The sequence below is a fragment of the Protomyctophum parallelum genome (assembly GCF_964188405.1).
Source record: "Protomyctophum parallelum genome assembly, chromosome: 18".
In the NCBI taxonomy this organism is placed as follows: domain Eukaryota; kingdom Metazoa; phylum Chordata; class Actinopteri; order Myctophiformes; family Myctophidae; genus Protomyctophum; species Protomyctophum parallelum.
The window spans coordinates 8,291,021-8,312,634 of record NC_139716.1 but is presented as its reverse complement, the minus strand read 5'-3'; the positions used below and the strand labels follow the sequence as shown (position 1 = coordinate 8,312,634).

General features: G+C 43.7%; 1 protein-coding gene across 1 annotated transcript in view; it reads left to right on the top strand.

Annotated features, from left to right (window-relative positions):
* The window catches only part of dnah2 (dynein, axonemal, heavy chain 2), a gene marked incomplete at both ends in the record, with an annotated part of 126,688 nt that overhangs the window by 86,660 nt on the left and 18,414 nt on the right, over positions 1 to 21,614 (top strand). The window contains 10 exons of the mRNA XM_083789374.1: positions 569 to 768; positions 4,974 to 5,100; positions 6,848 to 7,054; positions 7,553 to 7,669; positions 7,795 to 8,218; positions 10,766 to 11,028; positions 12,627 to 12,827; positions 16,147 to 16,337; positions 19,904 to 20,138; positions 21,328 to 21,479. Coding sequence (XP_083645500.1) covers positions 569 to 768; positions 4,974 to 5,100; positions 6,848 to 7,054; positions 7,553 to 7,669; positions 7,795 to 8,218; positions 10,766 to 11,028; positions 12,627 to 12,827; positions 16,147 to 16,337; positions 19,904 to 20,138; positions 21,328 to 21,479 — 2,117 coding nt within the window. The remainder of the gene's footprint in view (positions 1 to 568; positions 769 to 4,973; positions 5,101 to 6,847; positions 7,055 to 7,552; positions 7,670 to 7,794; positions 8,219 to 10,765; positions 11,029 to 12,626; positions 12,828 to 16,146; positions 16,338 to 19,903; positions 20,139 to 21,327; positions 21,480 to 21,614) is intronic.

Here is a 21,614-nt window from a genome sequence, read left to right as displayed (position 1 = left end):
TGTAGCATCATTCCCAAAAGGTCTTAAGGCTGTAATTGCTTCCAAAGGTGCCTCAACTTAGTACTAAGTCAAGAGTGTGAATACTTATGTACATGTGTTTTTCCAGCTTCTTATTTTTAATAAATTAACAAAATATTTGAGAAAACTTTTTTCACTTCATCATTATGGGGTATTGTGTGTAGATTGATGAGGACAAAAACGAATTTAATCCATTTTGAAATGAGGCTGTAACAAAACAAAATGTGGTAAAAGTGAAGGGGTGTGAATACTTTCCGAAGGCACTGTATATTGCGATGCGACGCATTGTGAGCTTGTAGATCTGCTAGTTTCAAAATATTTGTATACATTTGAATTTTGGAAATGATACATTCTGCACAATGAGTGCTTTTTACTTTAGGTAGCCTAAAGTACATTTTGACGCCAATACTTCTGTACAATTCGATTCCATACTTTTTACTTGTAACGGAGCATTTCTGCGTCGCAGTATTGATACTCTTTCTTATGAGTAAAACATCTGAGTACCCCCCCTCTCCCCCCCCCCCCCCCCCCACCGTTTGTATGTGTTCAGGCGTACCGTCCGTGCGCGCGGCGGGCGGCCATCTTGTTCCTGGTGCTGATGGACCTGGGCGCGGTCAGCCCCATGTACCAGTACTCCCTGGACGCCTACACACAGCTGTTCGCCCTCAGCGTCCGCCAGTGTCCTCGCCACCACAAGCTGGACGACAGGCTCGTCTCGCTCAACCACCACCACACCTTCTCCGTCTACACGTAAAGAAAAGAAACGCCTTATTTTTTAAGCGCTCCAATGAACAGCTATGTGTGTCCTTATGTATGTCTGTCTCCATGTATGTATGTTTCCACGTATGTCTGCTTGAGTACGGACAGCTGCAATACAGCTGGGTGACCCAAAGTGGCACTGTTGAGCAGCGTGGCCGTGCGTGTCTCTATGCATGTCCCACACACACACACACACACACACACACGCACACACATGTGCACACGCACACACACACACACGTGCGTACACACACACATGCGCACACACACACATGCGCACATACAGGTGTGATTTTTACTCTGGGCTTCGCTGTGCTTCATGGCATTCTGGAAGTTTCGGTGCCGTTATAGTCATAGTCTTTCATATAAAATTTAATTTGGTTTTGGTCATGTTTTAGTCATCTAAATGTGTTTGAGTCGACTAAATCTAAGATTTTAAACGGCTAAAATGTATTTTGGCGGGGGCCTTGATGGCATCATATCGTAATTCCTGGTTTTACACTTGTTTGCATGCTGAAAATAGCCGATCATCATAGCTTAGTTTTTATTCAGTTGTTTTCGCCAGTGAAAAAAGGTAGTGGACAAACGTTTTTCATCATAGTTTTATTCAACGAAATCAACAGTGTGAGGGTCAGGTTACATTTCATGTTTTTTTCATCGGTTTTTTTCTTAATATTATATATTTTTAAGTCACCGTTTTGGAAATTTTTGCGCCCGAGGGAGACGAGATGTACAAACTCACAACGCGTCATTTATTTTATTTTATTTTATTTTATTTTATTTTATTTTATTTTATTTTATTTTATTTTATTTTATTTTATTTTATTTTATTTTATTTTATTTTATTTTATTTTATTTTATTTTATTTTATTTTATTTTATTTTATTTTATTTTATTTTATTTTATTTTATTTTATTTTATTTTATGTGATATAGTATACAGTGAGAGTGAGTGGAATGGCCACTTCCAGCTACAGGTAGCAACACAAGTTACACAACCCAAGGTTGGTTGTACTGTACTTAAGTACAATTCTGAGGTATTTGTACTGTACGTGAGTATTTCCAATACTTTTTATTCTACTCCACATTCCACACTCCTTCTACATTGCCGTACTGATAGTTTTACTGGCGTAAAACATGCGTGTCCTTTTTTCCCCACCACTACATTTAACAAGCATGCATCAGAAGTGTGTGTAACTGTGTACCGAGACACAGTAGCCAGTAACAGGCTATTAGCACTCACCTAGCCTCGATACCCTTCCCTCAACCCAGCCTTGGAGCTGGAGAGCAGATGTAACCCTCGGAGGAAGGTCAGGTAGAGTGTATTATATATATAAGATGTGTATAGGATACACAGCAAGGGGTGAATTATTATTAACCCATTCTGACCTGAGATCAGATTCATACGAGGTTTCCACTGGACACACACCGGTCTGATGAACCCATTCTGACCTGAGATCAGATTCTAAAAATGTCAGTCGTTCTTCGATTTTTCAAAAATAGCAGACCTACAAGCTCGTAGCGCGCCACTCGGTGGCGCGCTATGAGCTTGTAGATCTGCTATTTTTAAATAGCTAAAGCACGACATGATGCTGACGCCAAAATGGGTTCCCGCACAAAATGGGTTAAAGTGTCCCTTTAGTGGGTGTCGTGCCATGCGAAGGACATTGGCTCTGAGAGTGTCGGCCTTCAATCCAATTTATACGGAGCACATTGTGCGTGTGTTCCCAAGCAGAAAAAGTACTGGAAAAAGTACTCAAATGTTTGACTAAACCCATGTTGCTGTTGAAAAATAGCAGATCTACAAGCTCGTAGAGCTTGTAGGTCTGCTAATTTTTGAAAAATCAAAGAACGACTGACATAGAAACATAGCTTTTTCAGAAAACTGACATTTTTAGAATCTGATTTCAGGTCAAAATGGGTTAAAGGACAACTTTAGTTTTTTTCAACCAAGGTTCATGTTTTAGGTTGTTATTAGAGAAACTAAAAGGTGAATGTAAATTTTCTTTCATTTTCTGCTTTCTTTCGTTTTAGGGATTTTAGCTGTTTTTGACAGGGGGGCGGGGGCATTCGAGCATGGGGCTAAATATGTATTTTTTTACAGAATTGTATGGTGATTCATTTTTTTATTATTTACTATAGTCCTACTAGACCCCAAGAAATTACATTTGGCCACAAAAGATCACAGGATCTATTGAATGTGACAAACTGACATATTGAGCCTATACACAAAAAAAAAATAACACTCATCTTTTACTTTCTCTAATAACAACCTAAAACATGAACCTTGGTTGAAAAAAACTAAAGTTGTCCTTTAAGTGCAAGTATTTTGTGGCGGCTTACCAACCACTGGTACTAGTAGCACTAGTGGTACTTGAGCCCCCCCCCCCCCCCCCCCCCCCCTCTGGTGATACTCAGAGGAGTCGCCCCCAAAAAAGGAGGAAAAAGACAAAAGTGGAATGAAATATTTATTTATATTATTATTAATACAGGTAGTTCTTCTGACCAAGCAATTGGTTGAAATAGGCTCTCCAGCCGTGCTGAAATGAGCATGACGGCACAGAGCACGCCTAGCCATTAAAGGGACACTTCACCCTTTTTGCAAAAAAATATATGTTAATGACGTTTAGAAGCTTTAGATCACTTTCCTGGGGGTATTTATGTGTGTAATATGTGGTTTTAGTTATTTTAGATTGTAGCAGTGAGCCTGTTGTCTCTGATGTCATGGACACTGGTCTCACTACCTTCCTGGACTACAATTCCCATAATTCTTTGGTGCACTGCTCCTCCTTGCGGATAGGGGGAGAGCTGTCTTACTGAGACAACATGTAGTCCAGGAAGGAAGTGAGCCCAGTGTCCATGACATCAGAGACAACAGGCTCACTGCTACAATCTAAAATATCTAAAACCACATATTACATACATAAAGCCCCCCAGGAAAGTGTTCTAAAGCTTCTAAACGTCATTAACATATATTTTTTTGCAAAAAGGGTGAAGTGTCCCTTTAATAGAAGATTTGAGAACGGATTAATCACATTAGAAATATTATCAGTTGGTATTACGGTTGCCCTATAGGTCCATTTCTTTATTATTTCCTTAATTGGTGTTCTTCCTGAAACCATCTCCTTGCCTAAATATCAATCGGACCTTGTCGCTTTGTGACTCTTCTGGCTAGACGCCTTATTTTGATCCACTGTCTGGAAAAGAAACATACCCTCACTCACATTCACCTTGGATCTCTGATATCTCTGTATAGGCCTACTGATTGTATTGGAGTTTATTTTTTCTTCTTGTGTGTACCGTATGTGTGGTGTTGGTTCTTTGTATTTGTTTCTGCATTTGTTTTAAAAAAAAACTTTAAAATAGAATAAACAGAACGTTAAAAAAGCAGGGCAGCAGTAAAATTGGCTTATGAATGGAACAAAAACAAAACAATTCAAATAATAAATAGCATTTTCTTCTGAATTGAGCATGACAGCACAACTAGCCATTAACAGAAGATTTGACAACTGATTAGTCCCATTACAACTATTAGCATGCAGTTGTGGGTCAGAGCAGCAGCAAAATTGGCTTATGAATGGTACAAAAACAAAACAATTCAAAGAATAAATGACATTTTCCTCCTGTGTTAATAATAGATAGATTGCGTACATGGGGCAGGTCTACGCTCCTGTATTTTAACATCAGTTATTATGGTGGTACTTGGAGTGCCAGATATTTTCTGCGGTGGTACTTACACTTTAGTGTGATCAAGTCGGGCGTTCATTTACGAAAAAATGCATGACGATAATAATAATAATACAATTCACTTTATACGCACTTTATATTCAAAGCAAATCGGAAAGAAAGGAAAAATAATTCAAATAATAATAAAATAATGAAAAAATGGTATTATAGTATATTCAGATTAGTGCTCTAATGCACAGCTAAAATAAAGTTTAGAAACACAGGCGTCAATAAATCCATCTGTAGGTGAATGCCTGTTTTTTAAGCCTCCTTTTAAAAGTGCCGACAGAGAATAGAGGTCTCTGTACGACAGCAACGATAATACGGTGTGTGTGTGTGTGTGTGTGTGTGTGTGTGTGTGTGTGTGTGTGTGTGTGTGTGTGTGTGTGTGTGTGTGTGTGTGTGTGTGTGTGTGTGTGTGTGTGAGGGTGTGTGTGTGTGTGTGTGTGTGTGTGTGTGTGTTCTGTGCAGCCGTGCGTGTTGGGGGCTGCTGAAGGACCACACGCTGCTCTTCAGCTTCCACATGTGTGTGAGGATCCTGGAAGCGGCCGGCCGCATCAACGCAGACGAGTACGCCTTCTTCCTCCGCGGAGGCCTGGTGAGTGGACATGCCGACGTGCAGAGAATATTATAGAGGCAGGAGGCTGAAATTCCGTAAAAGGGCATATTTGTGGCAAAGAATAGCTGATCTACAAGCTCTCAACGCATTGTAGATCAGCTATTATTTCCGGGGTGTGACCGTGCACTCTTTAGCTACTGGAGATGTGACGTACGACATGGATTTCTACAAAGGACAAATTGGCAAAATGTTGTGTTCAAGTTCGGGAGATAGCAACCTTCGGGTATAGCACCATAGTAAATGCTGCATTCATGGTCTGGAGAGGGCAGTTTTTTTACAGACGGGTAAAAGGGCAGGGGGCTGAAGGCCCCTTCGATGTCTATTTGTGCACGTGCCTGATTGTAGTATATACTCACATTTTCATTTACTCTGTCTCGTCTCGGTCTCGCACGTAATTTGACTCTGTTTCGGACCAAGGGACTCGGGACTCATCCCTAGGGATGGAGCTCGTTACTTTTTATTGATAACGAGCACCTTATCGATCAGGCTTATCGAGCCGGGTTCTTATCGAGCATTTTGTATTATTTTGTGGAAAGTCGGGAGGCAATACATTCTGAACTGACTTTTACTAGGGCATTCAAATACAGTGCTTTTACTTTTCAACAGACGGAAGGCAATTGACCTTTTACTAATGAAATAATATTAAAGAAACAGTTAACTTGTTAATATGGGTATCGTCACTTTAAAAGCGTAAACTTTGTTTAGCCAGACAGCGCTGGTTGGCAGGTATCAACACACTTTTAGAACGGCATGTGATGTTTCTGCCAGCGTGGACTATTACGTAAATTTTTTGATCTCCTCTTGTCTTGATTGTTTAAACATGACGTCATGGGCCGCTATGCTCGATCACAGGCTAATAAGCCCAAAGCTTATTGATAACGGGTACTCAATAAGCTTATTGATAACGGGTACTCAATAAGCGTGTTGATAACGGGTACTAAATAAGCTTGTTATCAAATTGTGTTCGGGTATCGGCTATCGAGCTCCCTCCCTACTCTCTCCAACCGAGTCCACTCGAGTCACTACAATGCAATGGAATACATTATATCTCATATCTATATTATGAGGAGCCCATTCACATTAACATTATATGAGAACTGTCTGGCGCTTAGACAGCTATCTTGTTATGTAACGGAGTGCAGCTGACGTGCCTGTCTGCTCTCGCAGTGTTTTCTGTACCTGAGAAAAAATTGAAAAAGTCTGGTCTCTGTCTTGACTCGCTTGTCTCGCTTCCCGTCAGTCTCGACTCGAACTCGACCCCCATCCACACTCTGTTTCGACTCGGACTCGACCCCATCCCACACTCGGTCTTGACTCAGACTTGGTGTCGACTATGACTTGGTCTTGACTCGGACTTGGTCTCGACTCGGACTTGGTCTCGACTCGGACTCGACCCCCGCCCCACCCACACTTGGTCTTGACTCTGACTCCCGCTTTGGCATGGGGGGGGTAAGATCTTAATTTCCGGGCCTGTTAAGAACTCTAGTTTTCAGACAATACAATTACCCGAAGGAAACGCATAAAGTGCTAGCCCTGAATGACCATAAGAGGTCTGTAACTCTGAGAGTGTACAAATGGAACCAAATGGATTTGGTTCCATACACTCTCAGAGTTAAGGCAGGGGGGTCTTCAGCGTATGTTCCGTGTAATTTACAATTTACAATAATTTACAATTTACAATTTCTGCTAAATGCCTAAATTGTAAATTGTAAATTGTGTATTCCAGGTGCTGGACAAGGCGGGGCAGATGGACAACCCGTGCCCCGGCTGGCTGCCGGACGGCTGCTGGGACCACGTGACGGAGCTGGACAAGCTGGCCAACTTCCACGGCGCCATGGCGTCCTTCGAGATGCACCCCGACGCCTGGAGGCAGTGGTACAGCAGCGCCGAACCCGAAACCACCCGTCTGCCCGGTCAGTACAGAACCGCTGCTGTAAAGTTACTGAGTACATTTTGAGGTGTTTGTACTTTATACTTGAGTATTTCCAATTTCCAATATGTACGTACTTCTACTCCACTATACATCTCAGAGGCAAATATTGTACTTTGTCCTCCACTACATTTATTTGTAAACTAGTTACTAGTTACTTTGAAAAAAGATGGATAAATGGGTAGTTAGCTGGTTTGGCAGATAGTTTGAGGATCCATGGAGTGGATGGAGTTAGGAGGTTTTACTTTTTGCCAAAGGACCTTCTAATACTTTCCATTGTTAAACATTTTAACCAACACACAGACATAAATTATTCAATAGCAATTTATAAAACGTAGGTGGTTTCTTCCGGACAGCAACGTTATATATATTTTTAGATTGGGGTCCTTGGCAGAAGTACTGCCCTAACCTCTCTCTCTCTCTGTCTCTCTCTCTCTCTCTCTCTCTCTCTCTCTCTCTCTCTCTCTCAGGGAGTGGGAGGAGCGTTGTGACGATCTCCAGAGGATGCTGGTGGTGAGGTCACTGCGTCCGGACAGAGTGTCCTCCTGTGTCGCCTCCTTCATCGCCAACAACCTGGACGCCTCCTACAGGCAGCCGCCAGCGCTGCACATGCAGGCCGTGAGTGGATCCTCCTTGCACACACACACACACACACACACACAGTCACACACACACACACACACACAGAGCCAAAATACGTCTTGGTCGACTAAAACTCATCTGTATACTGTGCCCTCCGGCAGGTGTTGGAGGCGTCCAGCAACAGGAGCCCCCTGGTGTTTGTGTTGTCCAGCGGCGGGGCAGACCCGACGGCCACGCTGGCGGAGCTGGCGGAGGCGTGCGGCGCCAGCCAGCGTCTCTTCATCCTGCCCATGGGCCAGGGACAGGCCCCCTGCGCCAGGGCCATGGTCCTGGAGGGAATGGAGAAAGGTAAGCACCCTGCCCATATGGGCCAGGGCCAGGGGCAGGCCCCCTGCGCCAGGGCCATGGTCCTGGAGGGAATGGAGAAAGGTAAGCACCCTGCCCATATGGGCCAGGGCCAGGGGCAGGCCCCCTGCGCCAGGGCCATGGTCCTGGAGGGAATGGAGAAAGGTAAGCACCCTGCCCATATGGGCCAGGGCCAGGCCCCCTGTGCCAGGGCCATGGTCCTGGAGGGAGTGGAGAAAGGTAAGCACCCTTCCCAAGGTTATTTTTCACACAAAAAAATATATATAACTTTTGGTAATTTCATCGTCTACTCAGGCTTACATGAACCCCCCCCCCCAGACAGTTGCTTGATTCAGTATTTTGATATTTGATATAAATGTTAGCTTCCCTTCCTCCTTCCTCCTTCCTCCTTCCCTTTGTAACGTCAACCATGTTAGATTCAACGAAAACAGCCGTCCTTTTTTCCCCGGTGACTCACACTGCCCTCCTATAATTGCACGAGGTGCAATTATAATAATTCATCTATTATTATAATTATTTTTCATTGATTATTCTATCCCTGATGCTTTTCATTTTCCAAAATAACGATGGTGGCATTTGCCGGACATTGATGATGAGCCCCGGTTGGCCCGTCTGTCTGCCTCCCGTTCGCTGTCCTTTCCTTGTCTTTTCATTTTTTTTCCCCAACCGATTGCAGCATCGATACTTTTACTTAAGTAAAACATGCGAGTTCTTTTGTTGCACCACTGCTGATTACCACAGACTGACAACACTGTGTGGTCGCCTAGCAACCGGGCTCTAGCACACCACTTAGCCCATTCTGACCTGAGATCAGATTCATACGAGGTTTCCGCCGGACACACACTGGTCTGATGAACCCATTCTGACCTGAGATCAGATTCTAAAAATGTCAGTCGCTCTTCGATTTTTCAAAAAATAGCAGACCTACAAGCTCGTATCGCGCCACTCGGTGGCGCGATATGAGCTTGTAGATCTGCTATTTTTAAATAGCTAAAGCATAACATGATGCTGACACCAAATTGGGTGCCCGGTCAGAATGGGTTAGTCATCCTTCAGGTGAAAGAAGCAGTGATTAATGAAGTGATTAATGAGTCAGCGCTCAATGAAAGGCCAATAAGAATAGCGGTGTAGCCTACTGTGGCTCTAATGCAGTGTGTCCCCGAACCTTTTAGCTCCACACGCAAAAGGAAAAAAATATAAAAAAATATGTAGGCTTTTCTCTGGTACCCAAACTGGTGAAAATAGCAGATCTACAAGCTCTGCTTCGCGCTGCGTTGTGAGCTTGTAGATAGATAGATGTGGTTTTGTAAATGCCTGAAGTGTCAGAATGGACACTGCAGGTCTCACTTCCTTCAGTACAGTAAAGCATTATGGGTATTATAGCTAATGCAGCAGTGAGGCCAGTGTCCATGACATCACAGACACTTTGAAATTCTAAAATCTCTAAAAAACACAAATGCCCAGGAAATTGTTTTTCGGTCTCCTATAAACATCATTAAAATAAGATCTGGTTGCAAAAGGGGTGAAGTGGCCCTTTAATGGATACGAGCTTGTGAACTTGGAATAAGCAATAAGGGAGCCCAGAGGCTATGACTATTTTGGGGGGGGGGGGGCTTTGCATGGAAACGTTTTGAGAACCCCTGACTTCCAAATGGCCTTCTGCGATTCTGCCCGAGAGAAAGGCTCCTTTATTTCGTCATCATATACACACAACACACCTCCTCACCTTCCTCAACGCACGCAGTAATACCCGGGAATCGTACCCGGGTCCCGGGTCTCCTTGCGTGGAAAGCTAAGCCAAAGCAAAGGAATATCCCTGCTGTGGCTCAGGGGAGATATTAGACTGTTGAGGCCATCAGGCTACAGCCGTAACAGTACGTTTTAACAGCCTGCTATTGCCGTTATAGTCGCCGGGTCCCGTAGTAGACAAATAATGCACTTCTGGGAAATTCGTCTGGCTGTCGCTCGCTGTTAAAACGTACTGTGAGCCACTCTGCTACAGGACGCAACTTGTTGCAAACGACCCAAACGTTGGAATACACCCAGCCAGCAAGCTTGATGGACTCGCTGTACAGTGATAATTCTACGGTGATAAAAGCTCCCCCCCCCCCCCCCCCCCCCCGGATCGATTGACGACTGATTACTCTGAACGGAGGCCGGCGTCGGACTAAATTGTGATGGAACTGCTGCAGGATCCATTAATAAACAAAAGCTGCGTCCTAATGGAATCGGCGCTCGTATGGATCGGTGCAGCATTGCCTTTCGGATGCAATGGATTCGATTAGGCAGTGGTGGAGCAAGTACGGTTCACTTTCTTTACTTAAAGGACCACTGCACCACTTTTCAACCTACAGTATCTTCATATAATAGGTCCTCACTAATAATCATGATAAAATCAACTCGGTCTGTGTTTCATATAGGAGGGCTGTGGGCAGTTCAGAAACCCGTCCACCAGTGACATCATCGTTGGGTAATCCAAATTCAACTAGCGAGCTTGTAGATCTGCTATTTTTGAACAATCGTGAAAATGTGGTGGATATCTTTGAATATATATTCTTTCAGAGTCAACGTTTTTAACCCAAATCTTTGCTTCTGGGGGAGGTCCCTGGAACAACATATTTTCAGATGGGGATCGGCGGCCAATTACATATATTTTTTGGGGGTCCTTAAAAGGCATTTGTAGTAATCTTCCTCAGGTCTAAATGGGTTTAAAACACAAATGAAAACGTGCGTTGTCCAAATCAACCCTGTCATCATGACCTCCAGGTCACTGGGTGTTCCTGGCCAACTGCCACCTGTGCCTGTCGTGGATGCCAGAGCTGGAGCAGCTGGTGGAGCGTCTCCAGGACCAGGAGGTCCACCCAGAGGTCCACCCAGCGGTCCACCCAGAGGTCCACCCAGAGGTCCATCCAGCGGTCCATCCAGCGGTCCACCCAGACTTCAGGCTGTGGCTCAGCTCCGCTCCACACCCACGCTTCCCCATCTCCATCCTGCAGGCCGCCATCAAGATCACCAACGAGCCACCTCAGGTAGATTTATTTTTATTTTATACAAGTTTATACAAAACTTTCTCTAAAATTACACAAATATTTGTGACTCTTCCTGATACTATGTTCTATGTAATCCATGAACATGAACCCATTTTGACCTGAGATCAGATTCTATTTATTTTATTTTTTTTCACTATTTGGAACGTCACACCAAATGATTTAGTGTCACACCGTATGATCATAATCTTCATGTTTCAAAGCAAACTGTGTTTTAACCCATTTTGGTGTTTTAAACATTATGTTGTAATTTAGCTATTGAAAAATAGCTGATCTACAAGCTCATAGCGCGCCACCGAGTGGCGCGCTACGAGCTTGTAGGTCTGCTATTTTTGAAAAGTCGTGAAAATGTGGCGCAAATCTTTGAATATATATTTCAGAGCGAACATTTTTAACTAAAATGTTGGCTTCTGGGGGGGGTCCCTGGAACTACATATTTTGAAATGGGGGTCCGTGGCCCAATAGAGATAATTCTGGGGGTCCTTGGCATGAAAAAGGTTGAGCACCACTGACATAGAAACATGGGTTTTATATGTTTATATGTTAGTATAATTCTCTCCTGAATCCAAATATAATGCATGGAATGCTGATCTACAAGAGGAATTGACATTGGAAGAGTGGAGCTCAGCCTGTATGGATGCTCAATCCCAGACGGGTAACACTCGGTTAAAACTGTTGCAATATAATTGGCTGATGAGGGTTTATATCACTCCAGAGAAATTAAATAAATTTAGTGCAGATATTCCAGATACTTGTATCAGATGTGGTAAAGACAACGGTACACTTTTCCATTGTCTGTGGGCATGTCCAAGAGTGAAAGAATTCTGGGAAGAAGTGAGGAGGGAGATTCAGAAGATATTGTCGATAGATATTGAGCTTGACCCAAAACTGTTTCTATTAGGTCTTTACCCACCTGGCCATAAGATTCAGAGTAGCGAACCAAGATTCCTGGATTTATGTTTACTACAAGCCAAAAGGGCTATAGCCTTATCGTGGAAAAAGATAGGCAAACCCAGTATTGCTCAGTGGTTTAGGGAGTTATCATTGTGTCTTCCTCTGGAAAGAATCACTTATACTTTGAAGAATAAACAGAAGATGTTTGATAAGATATGGGGAAGGTTTATCCAATATATTACGGTTAATGATTTATCTTATTTAATGGTGGAAATTGTCTAATTGTATTCTCTGCAGCTGTTTGGTCTTGTGGTCATAAGGACTCTGTTGTTGTTGTTACCATTCTAAGTGCCATTATTTTATTATACTGTACTTATATATGTATGTTATTGTTTAGTTTTTTGTTTGTTTTTCATTTTAAGTAATTGTATTGTATTGTCTGTATTATGTATTGTTTTGTTGTATTGTCTGTTTGTCAAAAAAAAGAAAATTCAATAAATATATATGTTTAAAAAAAAGAAACATGGGTTTTTCAGAAGAATGTTAGGATTTAGAAGCCTTTTTTTTATCGACCTCAGTCCAAAATGGATTAACCTACCTATTTTAATGTCCCCTCTCTCTCTCTCTCTCTCTCTCTCTCTCTCTCTCTCTCTCTCTCTCTCTCTATCTCTCTCCCTCCCTGCCAGGGGGTGAAGGCCAACGTGAGTCGCGTGTACGAGCTGGCGACCACGCCCGAGCCGCGCCGCTGCTCTGGCGGCAGCGGCGGCGCCCCCTACAGGAAGCTGCTGTTTGCGCTGTGCTTCTTCCACAGCCTGCTGCTGGAGAGGAGGACCTTCCTGCAGCTGGGATGGAACCAGCGCTACCACTTCAGCGACGCAGACTTTGAGGTCAGAGGTCACGCAGAGAGTTTCTATACGCGACTCCGACAGTTGTTTGGGTTTTGGTTCAGTCGTGGTCTTTTTCGAATGAAACTTAATTTAGTTTTAGTCACATTTTACTATTCGACATCCGAAATGTTTTAGTGTTAGTCTAGTGTTAATAGTTGACTAAATATCATAGGATTTTTGTCGGCTAAATCTACAGTTGATTTGGTCGACTAAAATGTGTTTCGACAGGCCTTTGATGGAGTCATAACGGTTGATTTTACACTTGGTTGCATGCTGAAAATAGATCTGCTATTTTCAGCCATGCAACCAAACATTAAATGACTTGTCTTTTAGTTCTACTGGATCTCTTCTCCACTAGTCCCTCCCTAACATTTTAGTCTAGTATTTATTTGTTGACGACATTGTCAGTATATTTAGTCTTTAGTTTTAGTCATCGTAGCTTAGTTTTGATTTTGTTTACATTTGCTTTTCATCAGTGAAAAGTGGTAGTCGACGAACATTTTTCGGCATAGTTTTAGTCAACAAAATCAACAACATCATCACCGAAGAGTGTCCGAGAAGTATGTTAGAGTGGTGCAGGACATGTATGGGGGTTGTAAGACAGTGACGGTGAGGTGTGCTATGGGTGTGACAGAGGAGGAAGTGGGTCTGCACCAGCAAGGATCCTTCTTGTTTCGCCATGATGATGGACAGGCTGACAGATGAGGTTAGACAGGATGGAATCCCCATGGACCATGGTGTTTGCAGATGACATTGTGACCTGTAGTGAGAGCAGTGAGCAGGTAGAGGGAAATCTAGAGAGGTGGAGATAATATGCCCTGGAAAGGAGAGGAAGGGAGGTTAGCAAGACAGAATACATGTGTGTGAAGTGAGTGACTTTTCTATATTATTATTATTATTATTATTATTATTGATGAAGATGACGATGATGGCGATGGTGATGATGCCAGGGTTGATGAGTTGATGAGATGAATGAATCATCAGGCCTGGCGCTGGCAGTTGTCAATATTCGATTCCACGTCACGTAATGCAGACTAAACTCCAGTATAGAAAGGCCATTTCACGGCCTGTCACATTGAGAGCAGATTGGGCTGATGGAGACAGACAAGTTGACATAATAAGGACTTAATGTCGGAGCAGACTGTATTTAACCCATTCTGAACGGGCACCCATTTTGGTGTCAGCATCATGTTATGCTTTAGCTATTGAAAAATAGCAGATCTACAAGCTCATATCGCGCCTTGTAGGTCTGCTATTTTTGAAAAATCGAAGAGCGACTGACATTTCTAGAATCTGATCTCAGGTCAGAATGGGTTAATCAGACCAGTGTGTGTCCAGTGGAAACCTCGTATGAATCTGATCTCAGGTCAGAATGGGTTAAATGACTCCGATCATGTGTCTTTTAACCGCTTGTTTACCTCACTAATCAGCCATGTGCAGCTACTTGAAGGTGGGGGGGAGGGGGGCAGTGGTGGCACTCAAATTGTTTTACTTAAGTAAAAGTATCAATACTGCAATATATAGAAAGACTTTAACCCATTCTGACCTGAGATCAGATTCATACAAGGTTTCCACTGGACACACACTGGTCTGATTGACCCATTCTGACCTGAGATCAGATACTAGAAATGTCAGTCGCTCTTCGATTTTTCAAAAATAGCAGACCTACAAGCTCGTATCGCGCCACTCGGTGGCGCGATATGAGCTTGTAGATCTGCTATTTTTCAATAGCTAAAGCATGACATGATGCTGACACCAAAATGGGTGCCCGTTCAGAATGGGTTAAGTAAAAGTCCGGAATTCTAAATGTACTAGTAAATTTAAAAGCAGTGGCATTAAAATAAAGTACTAATGAGGATGCCGAACGTGTTGCGTGTTGAAGTTGTATTGCCAACGGTCAAACGGTTCATGAGCTATGCCTGTTCAAAGTTTGCATTTGCAGTTGAGTGCTATATAGCGCCACCCTTTGGCCAATGGTCGTGGGCTTTGTGTCCTCACCGTTTTGGCCCTCTACCATTATGTTGCCAAGTTTCGCGAAAACCGACTTATCAGCCAGAACTGCTGAGAACCATCATAACTATCTGAGCAGCCATCAGCTGGGTGAAACTGAAGCTGGGATTAACAAAGCCCTCCTCCCCACCCTGAAAAATATCCAATACGTTGTGATTCTTGTAGATCTAGACCCTGCAGATGCTGGTAGATTTGCTATTTTCTCCACCTAAACGTTTAGCCTTTTCTGATTATGCCCAGCATATGGACGCTAGGGTTCAAGTGGTTAAAGTGGGACTCTGAATTATACAGCAGTTCATGTCTGGTCTGTGTGACTGCCTGGTAATTTTATGTGGCCGTGGCCTGACTGCCAGAATCATTTTAGCATCGCGGTCGGGTGAATAGAAACCGGTTTGGCTCGTAGATGATGCGGTTGCCCTGAAAGGTGAACGTAGTTAAATTAGCCTGCGTCGTGATAGCCTGTGAAATGAGCTTATATAGGGTCAGTCGGAAAATGAATGTTTTGAAAATATAGGGTCCCCAGGAGAAGGAAAATGTACTGCCATGCTGTATAGCAGGGGCTATTCAACTAAATTGTTCAGGGGGCCGCATTGTCAGAATAAATGTAGACCTTATTTGACAGTGCAGCAGCATAATTGCCTCCCTTGATGCATTAACGAGCATCAACGGCCATCAGCTGGTCACAGTCACAGAAACGGCTCTATACTGAAAGTGACTGCTGGCGTCTAGCTGCCTCATTTCTCTCCAAAAGCCCTTGAATAGGATGGAATAACCATTACTGGGATTATGGTAGGCTCACATTTAAGCCATTTTGGGCGGGAACCCTTTTTGGTGTTAGCATTATGCTTTAGCTATTGAAAAATAGCAGATCTACAAGCTTGTAGGTCTGCTATTTTTGAAAAATCGAAGAACGACTGACATAGAAACATAGCTTTTTCAGAAAAGTGTCAGGATGTAGAAGACATTTTTAGAATCTGATCTCAGGTCAAAATGGGTTAATATCACACACACACCATAATACACTAGTCCCCCCCAAAAAAAAAACATTTTTGAAAAAGAAAAGAAAAGGACAAAAATATGCCTGCGGGCCGCCAGTTGAATAGCCCTGCTGTATATATACTAGGAAAACCTGATCTCATGCTGCAAACGTAATGTCCTCAAACATGGCTTATCCACACAAACCCTCTTCATTGAGTGCACTCTATCCTTGGACCACTCTGTTTTTTACCCTCTACACTAAATCTCTTTCTCAAAAAAATAAAATTACTTTATAGAGAGAACTAAAGGACAATACTAATTCCTCCTACAGGCGAGCGAGAGTCTGCTGAGGCTGTGCCTGGACGAGAGCGAGGAGGGGGGCGTGCCCTGGGACGCGCTGCGGGCGCTGGTCGCCGGGGTCACCTACGGAGGTCACGTGACAGACGAGTGGGACCGCCGGCTGCTCGCCGCCTACAGCAACGACTGCTTCTGCGAGGCCGCCGTCACGCAGCCGTACTACAAGTGAGAGGCTGCAGTCGCACGCAGCCACACGCACACAAACATGTTTTACTATACTTTTATTATTACTACTTATTTTAGGACGCCGATTTCATGAATGCCCTTTTTTTTTCTTTGCATTTATACCCCTAAACCTAAAGATTCAAATGTACTGACAAAAACCTAGTATTTAACCAGTAAAAAAACCACATTGAGACTGAAGTCTCTTTTACAAGTGTGAACTGGCCAAGACAAGAGGCAAAATAAGTGACACAGCTCTGCCAGTAACAAAAAATACACAACAAAAAACAGGACAGTCATACAATGCTCATAAATACAGTACCCACTACCGAAGAAGCTCAAAGGGAGAACAGGAACGCGACCAATAAGGACTAATAAATAAAAACTAAGCAACGGAAATTGGTAGTAGACTAAAAAGCAAGCAGTCATTTGCTATACGTCAAAGCAGGAACAATGTATGGGAAGTTTGCCCATGGCAATCCTTTTAAAGCTCACTAGGGGAATCACAGCAGCCAGTTTGAGTCTGGTCTGTAGGTCATTCCAAGACCAGGGTCCGAAATAAGCAATGCTTTTTTTTTCCAGCCTCAGACTTTGTTGGGGGCACGACGTAGTGTAACCAAGCATTTGATCTGCGGTTGAGAGAGTTTTGGACAAGTTCAAATTTAGAACCAATGTAACGTGGGAGGTTACCAAGAATGGCTTCATAAATGAGAGTATACCAATGTAGCAACCTGCGAGACCTTATAGATCAGCTATTTTCAGTGTGCAACGCCCACATCAATCACATCTCCAAACTTAACACATTTCGAGCCATAGATTCTATGAAACTGAGCACTTGCATGCCAATCCCGTATATTTACGTTCTATGGTCTTTAGTATAGTACAAGTAAGACGCGCAAACGCGTGAAGCGAACGCAGCTCGTGTGTGTGTGGTTGTGTGTGTGTGTGCTACAGCTGCGCCCTGTGTGTGTGTGTGTGTGTGTGCGTGCGTGCGTGCGTGCCACAGCTGCGCCCTCTGGTGGCGGGCCGGTGGTGTAACAGCGTGACACCACACAGCGTGACACACACACACACAGACACTCAGCCCCTGCTGTCATAGTAAGTGGCTCACTGCGTTCGCAATAAATAACCTATTTTATATATACCGCAAAGTAGGGTTCCACATCTCTAGGCAACGGTTGCTTGGCTCATTTTCTATTTATTTTTACCTCACCAAGATGGCGGCCCCATAGACTCCTGTAATGGTGGCGATCGTTAGCGGCGTTTTTAGCTCAATAAATAATTTGTGCGAGGCTCCGATTAGCAAATTAGCGTTTTTAACCCATTCTGTACGGGAACCCATTTTGGTGTCAGCATCATGTCGTGCTTTAGCTATTGAAAAATAGCAGATCTACAAGCTCATATCGCGCCACCGAGTGGCGCGATACGAGCTTGTAGGTCTGCTATTTTTGAAAAATCAAAGACACTTTTAGAATCTGATCTCAGGTCAGAATGGGTTCATAATGAAACTGTCAGGATGTAATAGACATTTTTAGAATCTGATCTCAGGTCAGAATGGGTTAATGCTAGAGAACGTCCGGATCGTTGTGGTCGAAAATGGTACTGCTTCCGGTTCACGGAGCCGAGTCACGGGATGGGGTCGGGGTCTTCTTCGCGGCCTTTTTCGTGCATTTTGCCTGGCACTGGTGAAAGAGCACCTAAATGGTATTTTGGCCATGGTATTACAAGACTGATTGACGGCACATAATACAAAGAGTGTGTGTTGAAAATGGATCCAGCCAAAGAGCACATCTATGGTGAACTGGGTCTATACTTGGGGAGCCAGGAGGGAGGAGGAGTGTAGGACAGTCACAGTGTTTCTCAACATGTGGTCTGGCGTGCCACCTTGTCCATCTGGAACTCTGAGACCCCTTTTCCACCGGTTGGTTCCCAGTGGGAACCGGTTCAGTTCTTTTTGGTTTTTAGTCCATGAGCCAGAGGTCCAACATTTGTAGACGACCTATACACTATATTAAATTGTTTATAGGATCAATACAAGTAAATAAATACATGATAACCCTTCCACAGTAGTAGCTTTTTCATATTTTCGATTATTTTGCATATTTTCCTACAAAATGCCTCATTTGCATATAAAAAAAATGTAAAATTTGTAATACAATAAATCATTGTCTTCGTGTAAGTACTCAATTGGGGAAGTTTCATGGTGATAACAATCTAATATAGGTATGGTTTTGCCCACTCAATTCATAATTAACGTTTCAATTTTGGAGCTCTGGCTCATGGACTAAAAACCAAAAAGAACTGAACCGGTTCCCATTGGGAACCAACCGGTGGAAAAGGGGCCTGAGAGGGTACAAATGGAATTAACTAGGTCCATTTGGATCAGTGTGTACTCTCTCAGAGTCCAATGCGGCAGCAGTGGCTCAGGGGTAGAGTGGCTGGATGGCAACCGCAAGGTTGCCAGTTCAAACCCGGCCTCCCCCAGAGTTAGTGTCGTAGTGTCCTTGAGCAAGACACTGAATTGACCCTAATTTCTCCTGATGGTTTCCGCCGCCATCGGTGTGTGAATGTGTGTGTGTGAATGGGTGATTGTAAAGCGCCTTGGATAAAGGCGCTAATTATAAATGCACCATGTATACCAATTAACACAAATGGGGGTCCGTGGGCTAATAATGCTTGGAATGAAAAGGGTTGAGTCACTCAGTCACTGTGTGTGTGTGTGTGTTTGTGTGTGTGTGTGTGTGTGTGTGTGTGTGTGTGTGTGTGTGTGTGTGTGTGTGTGTGTGTGTGTGTGCAAGCGCAGTGCGGCTGCTATGAGGTAGCAGGTTGTGGTTCTCCCATTACCTCTTATATTGGAGATCTGGAATCACCACAGACCAACAGTGCCACCATGTGGACCTTCACGCTATTACAAGCTAGGGAATAAACAGACAAAAAACTGCAAGCATACAGAAGCACTGATCATTGATCAATGCTACTTCACTTCTTTAAATCACTTGTACAAGTTGAATTAAAAATATATATTATTAATTGATACTTTTAAACCCTAACCCTACAGAGACATGACGTGTCATTATCTGTATTAATTGATTACCTTATTATTTATGTATTTTTAGATTTATTTGATATAGTTTCAAGTAGAGATTGACAGGAAAGACTGGGAGAGAGATGCAGCCAAGGTCGCCATGAACGGGACTCGGACACGCGACACGCTGTCAGGCCAGATAGAATAGACAGAGCCGGTTCACGGGGTCGTCTTTGCAGCCTTTTTTCGTTGTGAGCTCGTATATCGGCTATTTTCAGCAAATGTAAAAACAGTCATTATGACGGCATCAAGGCCCGCCAAAATACATTTTAGTCGACTAAATCACATGTAGACTTAGTGGACTAAAGTCTTATGATATTTAGTAGACTAAAACTAGACTAACACTAAGACTTTCCAGGTGACTAAAATGTGACTAAAACTAAGTGAAAACTATTCAAGTGACTATGACTAAAAACTAAAATCAAAATGTGATGACAAAATCAACACTGTGACTGTGTGTAAATAACCTTGCCCTGCCCTGCAGACTGACCCCCCTGCCGGCGTACTTCCTACCCGCCGACGGGACCCCGGCCGACTACCGGGACTACGTCGGCACGCTGCCCCCCACGGAGCACCCCGAGGTGTTCGGCCTGCACCCCAACGCCGCCGTGGCCAACCAGGTGGCCGCCAGCCGCGCCCTGTTCCACACCCTGCTCTCCCTGCAGCCCCAGGACTCCCGCGGTGCTGCCGCCGCCTCCGGCGCCAGCCGAGAGGACAAGGTATAGGGGACGGCGGGAGAGACACGGAAAAACCCCACGTCCAAAACTATTACTTTTTACCCCATTCGGACCTGAGATCAGATTCTGAAAAAGCTATGTTTCTATGTCAGTCGTTCTTCGATTTTTTCTAAAATAGCAGACCTACAAGCTCATAGCGCGCCACTCGGTGGCGCGCTATGAGCTTGTAGATCTGCTATTTTTCAATAGCTGGGTTTTAACCCATTTAGATCTAAGGCCGATTCTACAAAATGTCTTCTAAATTTCAACGTGGGGGTCCACTCCTGCTATAAATGATGGTGAATGGTGCATTTATATATAGCGCTTTTATCCAAAGTGCTTTGCGTAGATTGTGCATGACATGCTACCCATTCACACACACATTCATACAGCGATGACGGCGGGGAAACCATGCAAGGCACCAACCTGCACATCGGGATAAATTAGGGGTTCAGAGTCTTGCTCAAGGACACTTTAGACGCTGACTCTGCTACGGTATGCATCTCCTGCTGTCGTCGTTGAGTCCAGCAAGGTTATCATAGTTAACTAAAACTAAAGATAAAACGATAAATAACATTTTCATTCAAAACTAGAAAATGAAAAGAAAAATGATAACTAACTGAAACTGTATTGCGTGTTTACAAAACTAACCAAAAATGATACGTATAGCTTGCGGAGTTAGCTCAGTCAGATATACTTGAGGGGTTCCATGCTGTGCTCAAGGGCACATGCACATACTCGAGGGGTTAATACGCTGCATTTCTATGTGAGTGTATATTGTATACAGTGTTTGCAAGACCCACATATGTCATACCCTGAGGTGGCAGTCAGCTGACCAATTGGGCGAGGTATTTAAGATCACCTAGAGTCCTAGACTGTGCATGCATTATTCCTGCCTTCCTTCTGCATGCCGTATATGGTTCCTGGTTGTTGTTATGCACTGTTTGCTCCCACCGCCACCCCAACTAAAACTAGCAAACCTCAAATTAACTAAAACTAAACTATAATGAAAAATCCAAAACTATTATACCGGTGTCCAGGTGTTGTGCGCAGAGCTGCGTCCTCAGCTCCCAGCGCTCATGGACTATACGCTCACACCAGGACCATGCTCCTGTTATTAAAACTATTATAAAAACAATTTATATTATTAACTATTTAACCACTATAAATCTATCCTCTCCTTGGTGTCCAGGTGTTGGAGCTGTGTGCAGAGCTGCGTGCTCAGATCCCAGCGCTGATGGACTACGCTCACACCAGGACCATGCTCCAGGACGACACGTCTCCTCTCGACACACTGCTGCTGCAGGAGATCCAGGCCTACAACGCTCTGCTGACCACCGTCAGGTAAGACACTGTTTATTACTCTGCTGACCACCGTCAGGTAAGGACACTCTGGCCTACTTGAAGTGCCTAAAAGAATGTGCACAAAAAAATATGGTGAGGCAGCTTTTTGCTTCTACGGCCCAACAGCCTGGAATA